Source organism: Triticum aestivum, chromosome 2B (genome assembly GCF_018294505.1).
Source record: "Triticum aestivum cultivar Chinese Spring chromosome 2B, IWGSC CS RefSeq v2.1, whole genome shotgun sequence".
Taxonomy (NCBI): domain Eukaryota; kingdom Viridiplantae; phylum Streptophyta; class Magnoliopsida; order Poales; family Poaceae; genus Triticum; species Triticum aestivum.
Genome location: NC_057798.1, coordinates 639,193,314 through 639,206,764, shown reverse-complemented (window position 1 = coordinate 639,206,764; position 13,451 = coordinate 639,193,314). Strand labels below are relative to the sequence as shown.

The 13,451-nt window shown below is 44.5% G+C and overlaps 1 protein-coding gene across 1 annotated transcript; it reads left to right on the top strand.

Moving 5' to 3' along the window:
* The first annotated feature begins 5,813 nt into the window (after window positions 1–5,813).
* LOC123046435 (uncharacterized) lies at window positions 5,814–12,382 on the top strand. Its single transcript, XM_044469803.1, has 5 exons — window positions 5,814–6,261; window positions 9,747–10,043; window positions 10,145–10,363; window positions 10,473–10,601; window positions 11,951–12,382. Exons 1-5 carry the CDS (start codon window positions 6,013–6,015, stop codon window positions 12,185–12,187), a joined length of 1,131 nt encoding a protein of 376 aa, XP_044325738.1. The 5' UTR covers window positions 5,814–6,012; the 3' UTR covers window positions 12,188–12,382.
* Window positions 12,383–13,451: the final 1,069 nt, after the last annotated feature.

The following is a 13,451-nucleotide window of genomic DNA, read 5'->3' as shown; positions in this document are numbered from 1 at the left end:
ATCGACATTTCACATATCATATCTTTTTTTGTATGTACGATGGGTTGTCCGCGAGACGTATACGCTAAAACGTATAGAGGGTAGTATCGACATTTCACATATCGTATCTTTTTTTGTATGTACGATGGGTTGTCCGCGAGACGTATACGCCGTATGTTTGTTCATTTGGCCCAACTCTGTGTTAACAGACGCCCCCACGCGTCCTGGGCTCGGCCCACTAATATTTTCTTTAACATTCTCAAAAGTAGATGCTGGTAGTGAGATTCGAACTCGTTACCTCTCTATATGAATCCACTAGCAGTAACCAACTGGGACACCTCAGGCTACTATGCTACATTCAACATTTGATTCATCTTATTCACGCGGCAGATGTGACGCAAAAAAACAGAACCGCCAGGGATCAAATCAGACCACTTCATCATCATTCGATTTGTAGAAACTTTCTTTTGTTGTTGCGGAAATTCGATTTGTAGAAACTGACAGACCATCCCATTGGAAGGCATAGAACGTGCGCCAGCAAAGCTTTTCCCTTACATGATTGGTGGAAACTAATAAGTAATAACTGCACATAGATCACGTGAATTGGAAAACAAATCACTGATTTAAGGAAGCAAAATAAATCTTAGAAAACTAATTCAAGATTTTAAAGGAAAATAATCAATCTAGCGAAATTTGTATTCAATATTACCAAAATTTACTTCCAGTGCAGCTAAAAAACACCCAAAAAAATTCATCTCTATTCATTTGCACCACCAAAACTATGTTAAAATTTTGCCTCCACATCAACTCAAAATTAACATGCTTCATTGGTCCGTATAACATATTTCCAACGACCTAAATATTTGCTTCATTCCCATCTCCAAAATCATAGGCTTCGTATTCTCATATCACATGTATTATGTATTCACCATAATATTAGCTTCAAGTCTGGTATCCATGTGCTTGCTTCCTTATGTTCTTTATTATACAAGCTCGTAGCCATTGCCGGCCGAGGGTGTGTTGTTAGCTGACACGGTGAAGTTGTTGAAAAGTTATACAAGCTCGTAGTCTTTACAATTTTCAATTTTGTCCCTTATTAGTTATGTTAAAAACTTAAAATAACAGTTTTAAGTACCTACCTAAATTATGATTTTAAATATATTTTCCTTCAAACCTGGCATAGATGGTTGGACATTATGAAACTTGCATATGGTGTCGGAATTCATTCAAACATAGCATGGATGCCTACCACGGGCATGCCCACCTGCTGACAAAAGTTAGATCATTTCATGCATGTCAATGAATAGACCATTTTCAATGGAGAGTGTTCGGGTAGGCGAGAAGAGTCCGTTTGAGACCATTTTTTTCGGCATCCATCACATGACCCAAATTTATTCCATGAGCTTATATGGCCAATTCAAGGCACCATCCCAAGTTGTTCGAGTTTTCGAAAAAAATCATTTTCTGGAGTTCTCTTGGTGAAAAAGGACCGACAAATGGTCGGACGTGTCGCAACATGCAAACGATGTCGGAAGTCGTTCAAACCTGGGATGGATGCCTCATGTGTCTGTACCAGGCTGCTGAAAAAAGTTGGGGTCATTTATCCATAGTCCAAAAACCCACTGGTTGAGAGGAGTATGATAGACTAGGCCAGACAAGTCCCATGAGCATGTAGTTTTTCCCAATTTGAAAGCTTCTGTTATTTGTAACTTCTGCCATTATCAACCAACATGAACATTTTGTTGTGAACTAACCATGTCTTGAAATTTGTGAACAATTTTGAAATTTCAATTGTGTATGAAAATTTTACAAGTTTGAACACCTTCTCCAAAATTGATAACAAATTCCCAAACATTGATGAAAATTTTGAACGAGAATAGGAAACAACGTAATTTTCTATAAAATTATCATTTTTTTAAACACAAGCATTTCTTCTATTTGTGAACAAAATATTCGAAAACATGGGCATTTTTTGAGATTCCGGAATATTTTTAAAATTCTAAAAAATATTTGAAAACAAGAAAATTTTAGGGTTTTCCAAATAATTTTCCAAAGTTTTGAACAAGTTTCGAAAAGAATTAAAAAAATTAGGAAAAAATGCTTAGCCGCTAACTAGGGGACGACATCGATCCCATCCGGCGCCTGTTGGGGGAAACTCTATTGGACGCTTATTATGTCAAACAGTCCCTTTTTCACACACACACACACCCAATCGATACGAGTGAGCATGAGCCAGCCCATTTCAATCTGTTTGTTGCCTCTGTATATGCCGGTTTTCAGAACCTTTTAGATGGTTTCAGGCCAGTTTTTACCTGTTTCCGCAATGTTTAAAAATGTTCATGAACCATTTTGTTTTTCAGAATCACAAAGTTCAAAAAATGTTCAACATATTTATTTATTTACTCAGAATTTTTTTAAAGTTTGAAAATATAAAAAATGGACGCATTTCAAAGAAGTTTGAAGTTTCAAAATAGTTTGTGTTCTAAAAACTGTCAGAATTTTAAAAAAGTCTAATTATTTTAAATCGGTTCGGAGTTTATAAATGTGTTCCACTTTTTGGAATTTTTTTTTGAATTTTAAAACTTTTGTTTACAATTTGGAAAAATGTCGGCGTTTTAAAAAGGTCACGTTCTAATTTCCAAAAAAATGGTCAACCATGTCACTGGTCATAGTTCTTAAAAGGCCTCGCTGCTGTTTAGTTAGGATGGCTTATTCTAGTGGTTGTGCTCGTTTGTGTTATTGTGGAGGTCTTGTTCTTGATTCCTGCTGGAAGCAATTTTTTTAGGATTTTCCACTCTTTCACTACAAGTCCACTACACAGCAGTTTTACTACAAGTCTACTACACATCGTTTGCTGCTGGGCCGGCCTAGTTTCCTGCTCACTGTTGTACGGTCCGAACGACGTATTTCGTAAAAGCACCATCCTACCTTTCTTATGAAGGGGTATGGGCAGATTTGATCTGTCTATGTGTTTATGTGTTTAAGGGGTTGTAACGAAGAAGAAGCGTTAACAAGGATCGTCATAGCTTATCAGGGTTCAGAGAGCTGTTTAAAGCCGAAAATTTCCGTGTAGCAGGCCACTTCACTAGCCGTGCATTCCAGGCAAACCAATTGTTTCGAGGTGGGATCTTGGAAAGTGCAGTGCCGTAATTAGTACAGGGAGGTTGGAATATGTGCTGGTTGGAAGATGTGCTCGCAGAAGACTACATTTAATTACAAACTTGTTTATTTGCTAATAAAAGTTATTTCTGCCTCCCACTTACCTATTTTCTGAGATTATGTCGATATTTTTTGGATGGCCGCTTCCACAACTTTTTGTAGTGCATATTTGCTAACACCACTGCCTTATTAGTTGGTTTAACTACATTTAGTTAGACTGCAGAGAAAGCATCTACAATTTGGTGCCAGAATCACCCTAAAGAATAATGGTTAACTAGCAGAATTAACATCTGGGTAGGAGATTGCATATGGAGCTAGGATGAATTTCGATTTGTCACTTTTTTGGAAACTAATCAGCTATACCATGTTTGTTGATTATTAGGAGTTTAAATAAGGAGCTACGCTGAGGTTTCACCTATTAGGCTATAAATTTGTTTGTTGTGTTAGGCTGATGCGGACAATATTGTTTGACTTATACAATGGTACTTGGAATGTTGGTCTTCCTCTTTGTGTATGTTAGATGATAAGATAACGGAATTGATATCTTTAATTCCTTGATGGAATATGTTACATTGAACATCTTTAGGGCGACGTGTTGTTGTAATATGTTTATTGTAAGAACAAATTGTTTTCGTGCCATTTGAATGGAACATGCCAATGGATTTTGACATGCATTGTTGTATGTTAAACATTAAGGGTTTCATACACCCGTCAAAGTAGATGATTTCACGGCAACATCAAATAATACACAAAGCACGCTACTTAGTACAATATACATCTAGATACATTCTCTTTTATTCATTTTGATGACAAGTATTTCCGGACGGAGGGAGTACAAATAGTAGAGTGAAAGAGGCGTGTCCTACCTGACATCGCCTCAGCTTTCTCTCAGGAGGCGTCACCGGTGACGCCCCAGCCGCTAGTTTACATACTACTCCGTATGATACAAGGTATGGCCATAGCCTATCAACATGCGGAGCAAACGAGTACATGTGCAGTCGGATTCCTTGAAGGTTTAGTCCATCTTAACAGGTGATACCTTATCCCGGCCTGCATGTGATCATCTAGCAATGCAAGTTAAGTTTCCAATGAAAGGACGCGAGTTTATATTCCCAAAAGCTCACTGGATTTCGGAATATAGCAGGAGATTGTCGAGTACTGCTATTCGGCTGTTTGGCTTTAAAAGCATCTACGGCTGGACTTGACAAATCCGGCCTTTCAAACGACCACGAACAGTGACCGGTCATGCCTAAAAAAATGCATTTCACGTCCAGATATCTCAAATTAGAAACCTCAAATCCATATTATTACATGCAACGCAGCGATCTTTGAACGGAGCTTCGTCTGGTTCCGCTCCCCTCATCCGGCTCCGACGTGGCCATGTCCGGCGGCCGGCTGCGCCATTCAGAGTGTTGGTTCGATCGCCGGCAAGGTAGAGTAGGGCATGAGACACGAGCCGGCTCACGGGACTCAGGGCGCCGCCATCTCACATGCCCTACTCTTACTCAGCGGAGCCCGGAATCCATTTGGTGCCGGTGGACGTCAGATCGATGATGGATCCATCCTTGGACGAGCCGGCGACATTCACCACGACGCGGTTGCAGCGCCCGGACTAGTGCATCGTATGGGACGCCGGAGAATGCGACTCTGCCTTGCTGACGTCCACCGCAGCGAGCGCTGCCGCGCACGGCGGGCACGCCGCGCCATGTTTGCGTCGGATGACGTCCACGGTGCGTCCATGGCCTCGTCGCGCCAACGGAGGGGTTGCGCATCCGCCACCGCTTTCGGACGCCAGACGGACTGCACCGTCTCTGATGAGGCAACGGCAGCTGCCCTAGTGCCGGATCCATGCGCCATTTGGGCGGAGCAATGGATTCTCGACGGAAGGGGTCAGAGTGTTGCCGTGTATGGGCCTCCTCCCGGGAGCGTCCGAGCGCAAGCCGGACGACCATCTTCTCTTCGGGGCTGCGTGGGATGAGTCCAGGGTCAACGGATCTGGAGGTGAAGGACTTGGATACACTGCCTGCCATGTTGGAGATTGCCGAACTACGCCAGGGACGAGCTTGGGTGACAGAGGGGAGTGAAGTGATGTGGCTAGGGTTTGGTCCGGCGAGCAGATGGGGAGGAATATATGTGGGCTAGAATGGGTTAGCATAGGCTGGGCCCGACGTGACGGGCGTGCCCGGACGCTCTATATCCTCCCCATGTTTGGGCTGGATATCAGGGATGCCGGTCAACCTGGACGTTTGACGCCTGTTTGAAACGTCCGTCTGGATCAAAATTTTGCGACCGGGTAGTGACCGGGCGGCCCTCCCAGGCGCCGAGCGGATGGGTTGGGGGCGTCCAGCCGTAGGTGCTAAAAATAGTTGATTTTAATCCTATTACCTAGGAAATAAATTCCGTATTTCTCTGATTTTTTTTAGAAAAAATCAGAGCAACATGTGGCAATAATTTCTCCTTTTTTAGAAGGTACACAAGTTGTAGAGAACAAGCACCGACCAGCCAGAAGCGACGGCAAAAGCATAAAAAAGGGTACACGCGCCATGTGTCGCCGCGCGTCCTCACACGTGCCCCCCGCCTTTCATTCCCATCGGGTGACGTTGCACAACCCTCTTATCCGTCCAACAACCAGAGCTAGTCAGGCATCACGGGCCTATAAATACAAGACCAACCAACTAGTACAGGGCAAGCCGATCCGCCGCCATCGTCACTCAGTCTCACACGCAAAAGGCTAGAAACAAGTAGTTTTACTTTAGCCTGTGACCACCTTAATCCTGAGACACACCCATCAGCGTCGTGCTCACGAGGGACCTGCCGCCATTGCTGCAATTTGGAGCTTCTCCTTCCCACCGTGATATAAAGGAGCTCGACGCGATGCAGAGCGGGCAGCAGCAAGCGAGGAGGAAGAACGCGCAGGTGCTGGACGGGTCGGACATCCGGGAGCTGGTGGAGAGCAAGGAGGCGTTCGCGAAGTTCGTGGAGAACAAGTTCCGGCACCTTGACGCCGACGGCGACGGGAGGCTGTCGCTGACGGAGCTCCAGCCCGCCGTCGCGGACATCGGCGCCGCCATCGGGCTGCCGGCGAGGGGGTCGTCGGCGCAGGCGGACCACATCTACTCCGAGGTATGTAAAAGTGCAACTCCCCTCCGTATGTTGACGTGTGTCATCCTCACCGTTCAAAGACTTTGAGTTTTCTAATAGTTTTGTTTTATACAATATAGAAGTATAAAACTTGTAGTTGGACATAACTAGATGCAATCGTTGGTAAAAGTGGCTGCTCGTTGTGTAGCCAACGTTGTTGTCCGTCGTCCAGTTCATTCAATACGTCTAGGAAGTTCTGGATGTGTAGTGACATGCTATTATTACTACTCCCTTCGTCCGGAATTAGTTGTCACTGAAGTGGATGTAGTATCTAGATGTATTTTAGTAATTTGGGACAGAGGGAGTAGCAGATAAGCATAAAGCAATGTACTAGTAGTACTTTGCGTCTTTGGACACGTTTCATGTCTCTGGAATGATGCAGAAGGGCACGTGGTTGCTGATACTCAATTGGGATTCCAAATGGCTGCAAAGAGAACCTGGTCAGCCTAACACGTATACATACTAGTTTGTATGCACGTGCAATGCACATTTTAATTTTATGGGGTGAGTTTTGGTAGGGAAAAACATAGACTTACTGATTGATTCAAAGCAAAAAATTCTTAATTTGTAGATGCTGAAATAAATTATATTATAAAGAAAGTACGAATTAATATATGCAATCCCCACAATTTTTAATTAAAGAATCCTGCAAAAAATGTTAATAAAGAAAAGAATTAAAAATGAATTTAACTTTACTTTACGTTTCTCCCTCGAAACCATTTTTTGGGCTCAACTCGTTGCCAATCTCAAGCTACAACATGTCTGGCCCAAGAGGAATCAGCTTGGGCCACATCTCTTGAGAAGTATCAGGCGGTTCATTCTAGAACATGATGGATGCAACAACCATGCACTGTTCACTGCGAATCCCACTATTTTCAGCCGTTGGATGTAGGACATAAATGGTTAGGATTGATGGCCCGCTCCTATTCAAAACTCGTACACTATATAGTAGTATAGATATTCCACACATCTATACCACTTATATATACCATTATATAGTGTCCAATAACCGAATGTTGTCTTTGGAGGCCGAGCTCCATGGAGCTCGGTTTTGAAAATTTCAAATTCCATCAAATTTTTTATTTTCTATGTTTCAAGAAGTCCTGAAAAAACACGGACATACATGAAGGCATAACGGACATGTGTGTAAATTTTCAGGGCAAAATAAGTTGAAATGAGGGCTGTTCAAAAATGAAAAATCTGAGGCTTTTTCACACATAATACTATTCATCCTCCCATGTCATGATTTTTTTGTACAGGTCTCATTCAAGGTTTTTCATCCTTAAATTTTACACACACACACATAACATCCTGGTTTACTTGCACAATTTTTTTTCAGATTTTTTTGAAAATGAAAAGTTTGAATTTTTTTTTCAGAAAAATTGCCTCCATGGAGATCGAGAGCCAAACATCCGATCTCGCCAATAACTTAAAATATTAGCCGTTTGATGCGCAAACATTATCATCGGTTGGATAGAGTTTTCAACCCACATCACCTTCTATCATATCTATCATCTCGACTATTCTAGAAGCATCTTTCCACATGGTTATCCGATTCTCTAAAAAAAAGACACAGAACAATCTGGATTCTAGAGGGGTTAGACCAAGTTGGATCTTGTATCCTAGGAAAGGAAATAAGTATCGAAGTTTGCTTTGGTACACCCCCTAGAAAAGATTTCCATACAGGCCACAGGTGGATTAAAAGTGGAGATTAGAAGGTATCCCTTGAATAAAAAACGATAATATAGTCTTTTGTATTCAAATAATCAATTCAATACATTTATCTGCTCGATAGCCTTTTAAAGTAATTTTAAGATTCGTGCAAACTTTTAAGGGTGTAGCGAAGCAAAACTCATAAGTATTGGAACATATTTTTCCATGTTATTATGTATTTAATGCCGTGCTTGTGTGTACAATTTACTAGTATTTTAACAGCTACGGTAACAACATTTTTGTGTATTGAGTTTTGTTGGTTCCTCAATTTTTAACTGTGCTCAAAGTTAGCACCCGTTAATTAAGAAAACTAACTTTTTTGCGGATAATTAAGAAACTATACGGGATGTTATCTGCTCAAAGTAATGAGAAAAAATATACGACATCGTTACGGCGAACACCCACACAGTGACGTGCGCTGTACCTTTGCCACATTGCACGACATCATCACCTGCAGCATTCTATATGGCGCGCACGACCAGCTAATTGGATCAACGGCTGGCAGCCTGTCGCCTGCCATGACAGGCTGCAGCATGTTCGCGCGCTAAGAGCATCTCCAACATACGCCGAATGCAGCGCGCGCAAAAAACAGCTTTAGCGCTGGTCCATCGTCTGGTTTGGCGTGGCGCGCTGCGCCCGCTATAGCAGCCGCGCGAAAATGCAGCGCGCGCTAGTTCTAAAAACTAGAAATGTAGGCATTGAGAAAACAAAAATTTTAAAAAAACTAAATAGATTGCATAGATTTTAAACAATACAAAAGTATTTTACATCCGAAACATAGATTGCATTAAATTAAGAACGATAAACGATAAAAAACATAGATTGCATTAAAAAAATTACTTTAAGTCGCTATCATCATTACCATTATCATTCTCAGCGGTGTCGTCCGAGGTAGTTAGCCAGATGTCCAGTCACCGCTCATCGTTCGGCGTGAAGAACGACTGCCCACCTGCTGCAAGGAGGTCGGACTGCGCATTCGCCAACGCCTTCCGCCGACGCTTGTCCAACCGCGTCGCGCGGCGCCTTCGCGTGTCCTCCTCACGGCGCCTTGCCCAGTAGGCCTGCTTGTAGGCGACGTCCTCCGGGTGGCGCTGGCGCCACTCCGCCATGACTCGCTCGTCCTCCTGGGCGACGAGGAGGCGGCGATGCCGCTCGGCGTGCTCCGCACGGTCTTCCGCCGTGTTCAGACGAGGCAGAGGGGCGAGGTTGAGCGCTTGCTGGAGCGTGTACACATATTGGAAGTTCATCTGGCCGCGCGGCCGGCCTAAGCGCCACGCCGCCGCGTCGTACGCTCGGGCGGCCTCGCGCGCCGTCCCGTACGAGCCGAGGCCGAGCCAGAGTTCGCCGGAGTATCTCCGCGGAGTAGCTGCCGTTGGGGCGCAGGCGGACGCCGCGGTAGCCGGACGCTCCTCGGCGGCGCGGCGGCATGGCGGAGCGGCGGTGGCGGGGCGCTGGAGCGGCGCGTGGCAGAGAGAGAGAGAGGAAGAGGAGAAGAGGAAGCGTGGAGAAGGCGCGTGGCGCGCGCAACACTTTTATAGGCGCGCGCGAAGCGGCGCGCCAAATCTTACGCGCGAGCTGGCGTCTTTTCGTGGGCGCGCAAACGGTTCCCGCGTGCTTGTTTCTCGTGGCCGCTGGAGCGCGGCAAACCGCCCCGCGCGCGCTAAAAGCTGGGTTTACCCCGCGCGCGTCGTTTGGGGCGGCTGTTAGAGATGCTCTAAGTTTACCGATATAATGATGTGTGATATGCGGTGCAGGTTCTAAATGAGTTCACCCACGGGAAGCAAGATTCGGTGAGCAAGCCGGAGTTCCAGCACGTGCTGTCCGACATACTCCTCGGCATGGCGGCCGGGCTCAAGAGGGACCCAATCATGATCCTGAGGATGGACGGGGAAGACCTGAATGAGTTTGTCGAGAGCACGGCGTACGAAGCAGAGGCGGTCGCCATATTCTCTCAAATCGAGTCCGGGAATGCGTCGTTGCGACAATGTTTGCCCGCCGCTCTTCGGCAGCTGACGGTCGATCACGGCATGCCACCGGCTTCGGACTCTCTGGTATTCATTTTGTGCAGTTTCACAACAAAAGTTGCAACCATAATAGTTCATGTCTGACAAGGCTCGTGGTGCGTCTGCTGACAATTGAGTGTTTGTGATAGGTTATGGAGAAGGTCATTGAACCTGCATTGCAGGAACTGCCAGCAGATCAGCTCGACCGACCGGCATCGCAAGAGGTCTTCTTCCAAGAATTCAAGAAGTATTTGGGAGTGATTGCCCGGCGACTCCAGGAGCGCCCGATAATTGTGGCGCACACTGAGAACACCTTTGATGGGGCTGGCATTAGGAAGATACTGTCCAACAAGTTCGAGTTCGAGAAGGTATACTCATACTAAGATACATGTTTCACAAGTTCGAATTTATCTATGGAAATTGTATTTAGTTAAACGATATTGATCGATACACATCGATGCAATTTTTCTCTCCCAGCTGCTGGATTCCGTCTGGGTAGATGTACCCAAGGAACACAAAGATAGAACATCGAAGAAGTACCTTCGCGTCGCGCTTGACAAGTTGGCCGCCTCAGTAAATCTACCACCATATGGAGCTGTTGACCAGGTAATTTAGAAGAGATCATTTCCATGTACTAAATCATTTATTCCATACGAAGCTGGTAAATGTGAAATAGAATGTTCAGAGTCTAAACTACTATTAAACAATCAAACAAGAACTTCTTTAAGCACACCCCACAAAGCGTACACAGATCCAATACCATCGCACGATTAGGCCCACTAAAATCAATCTAACGGTTAGCCTTAACCTAAACCATTTTCTGTGTGCACTTAGCAATTTACATTGACTGACTGTATTTCACCGTGGAGGAAAATGCGAAACTCCACGCCTAGGCAATTAGGAAACTAATAATCACGGATTCATCATATTCTAGAAAACTAAATCAGAGTGCATCCATCCTATTAGGAAACTAATCTCAGACAAATCCATCCTATTAAAAAACTTATCTCGGACGCATCCATCCTATTAGGAAGCCAATCGCGAGCCACCTGCCGCCATCATGCACGCTAGCCACGATGGGGGAAGCGCGAGGAGCTTCGTCTTCCTCTGGGAACACACGTGTTGTCGCCGCCATCGTCTTCTACCTGAAGGCCAGGCGCTCTTCTACCGCTACTGCGACGACTCCATCCATGGTCCAGGGCATGCTCTCTGGCAACCATTGGCATCCGCGTTGACGTCAGCTCCGTTCGTAACACCCACGCCGACAACAACCCACCACCGACGTCCTCCAAGTCCAAGCCGCCAACTGCCGTCGTCCCTAGGGCGGCACCAGTATCGGCCGTGGCCCAGGAGGTGCCGTCATTGCCGTTCCTGCCGTCATCCTACTGGGCCATCGAGGACCTCCTGCAGTTCTTCCTACGTGCACAGCCGAGGGCACCAAAGGTCTATCACAAATCAATGAGGTGAACCTTTAATTCGATTTGGGGGTATTCTGCAATTTGCACGACTAATACTACACTTTTGGCCCTTGGAGGCGGGTCAAAAAATTTTTATCTGCAATTTCATCTATCAACCAATCTTCCTCTGATGCATTCTAGAAATAAAAAATTGGGACATGAAGAAATTGCTATTCCAGAGTTTAATTAATCGTTTGATAATTCCTACAAGCCTATATTACTGCATTAATAAATAATTGCTGATTTTATCTAAATGAGAATATTTTCCTGCGATTACTCTATGCAGCAACATAGCCACTATTGTGTCTCACTTTTGAAAATAAAATTTGAGCGACATCAAACATTGTGTATCCATTTGATTTATATTTTTAAAAACATTTAATTTTTTTATCATGTGAATCTCACCTGATTTACGTTTGAGACGTGCGTTGCATGTGCACGCTTACTAGTGTTGGATAAAGTTCAAATGGTCTACGATCTTCCATAAAAAATGCACAGGTGGATGCTGTGGTGAATGAGGCGTTCAAGATGGCGAACGCCGACGATGGGAAGGCGGTGAACGAGGCCGAGTTCAAGAAGCTGCTCACCGAGATCCTCGGGGCGGTGATGCTGCAGCTAGACGGCAACGCCATCGCGGTCTCCACCAACACCGTCCTCCACGAGCCCATGTCCACTTCGTCGACCTTGTTGTCGCCGTCGCCGTTGTCGCCCACGGTGTCGTCGCCGAGCGAGTAGGCACATGTTTGGTAGAGTAACAATTTCCGCTGACGCTGTAACTGCGATCGATGCCGGAATCCACCTGATCACACTGCAATAACGTGACGTTCTTGGCTGTAACGTCAACCTGAGACGGTTGAAATTATATGCATACTGTTGGTGTCTGTAACCTGCTCGGTGATTTGTGATGAAATAAGGATTTGCTTGCCAGAAGGGACAAGTGTAGGGCTGAGATATGTCTCTCGCAACTGTAGGTTTGTGAAGAACTAGCAATCGTGCACGTGCCACACAAGTCCAATTCTCAAAAACCTTGCTTTTTATTTTGAAATGGATTGAAAAGGAATGAAAAAAGAAGAAACTTTTCTTAAATTTATCTAAATACGGACGTGTCATTAAACAAGTTTTTGGGACGAAGGGAGTAGCATTGTGAAACTTTACGATGTTGTATTTCACTTCGATTTTTTTCGATGTAGCCTAAGGCATCTTGGCGAAGACTCTCAAACCTTCCGCATCTGTCCGGACCCCCAAGTTTCTAAACAGAGTCCCGCATTTGTTTGTGGATCAGTTCGTACTTCCGGTTTTTCGCAAACCAGAATTAAACCAGAGAGCTTTACGGGATTCTAAACGTCAGCCGGATAGGACTCAACCAAGACTGAGACGGAGCAATGGTTAGGAGCACTCCCTAAGAGCAAAGTTAAACTCAAGGTAATCCGTTGCGTGGGATCTTCAAGGGTCATTTTGAATGCTTTTAGATCACGTCAAGTGATGCGTTCAGCCGTTATCATATATTGTGTGCTGGACGCTTCTTTGAAAAAATGTACATATTTTTGAGGCTTAGATGAGATCTTCCCTCTTTTCTTGGCTTACTGATTTTACCCGGTTTTCTTAGGTTTTGGAGAGAAAAATTCATGATTTTTTAATGAACTTTTTTTTGCTTTCACGAAAAGCACATAATTGTTTCTTATGAGGCACATATTTGCTTCCGTGAGTGCGCTTCTTGGAAAAGAAAAATGTGTGCTTTCATGAGAAATATGTGATTGCTTTTTATGTAGGCACATACTTGCTTCTGCGAGAAGCACAAGAAAGGAAAAAAACGATGTTGTCGTAAGAAGCACGTAGAAGAAGAAAAATGTGCTTCCGCAAAAAGCACATATTTGCTTCTCATGAAGGTACGGATTTGCTTCCTAAAGAAAATTGTATGCTTCGCAAGAAGCACAAATTTGCTTCCACGAGAAGCGCAAAAGTGCTTCTCGAAAAGGAATAAATAAATTAAATAAATGTG

Bases quoted from the DNA above. Each gene is read 5' to 3' on its own strand.
- LOC123046435 (XM_044469803.1), top strand. From the start codon at position 6,013: ATGCAGAGCGGGCAGCAGCAAGCGAGGAGGAAGAACGCGCAGGTGCTG. The intron at 10,044-10,144 runs GTATTCATTTTG...TGTTTGTGATAG, and splicing joins CACCGGCTTCGGACTCTCTG to GTTATGGAGAAGGTCATTGA. The intron at 10,602-11,950 runs GTAATTTAGAAG...AAAAATGCACAG, and splicing joins CATATGGAGCTGTTGACCAG to GTGGATGCTGTGGTGAATGA.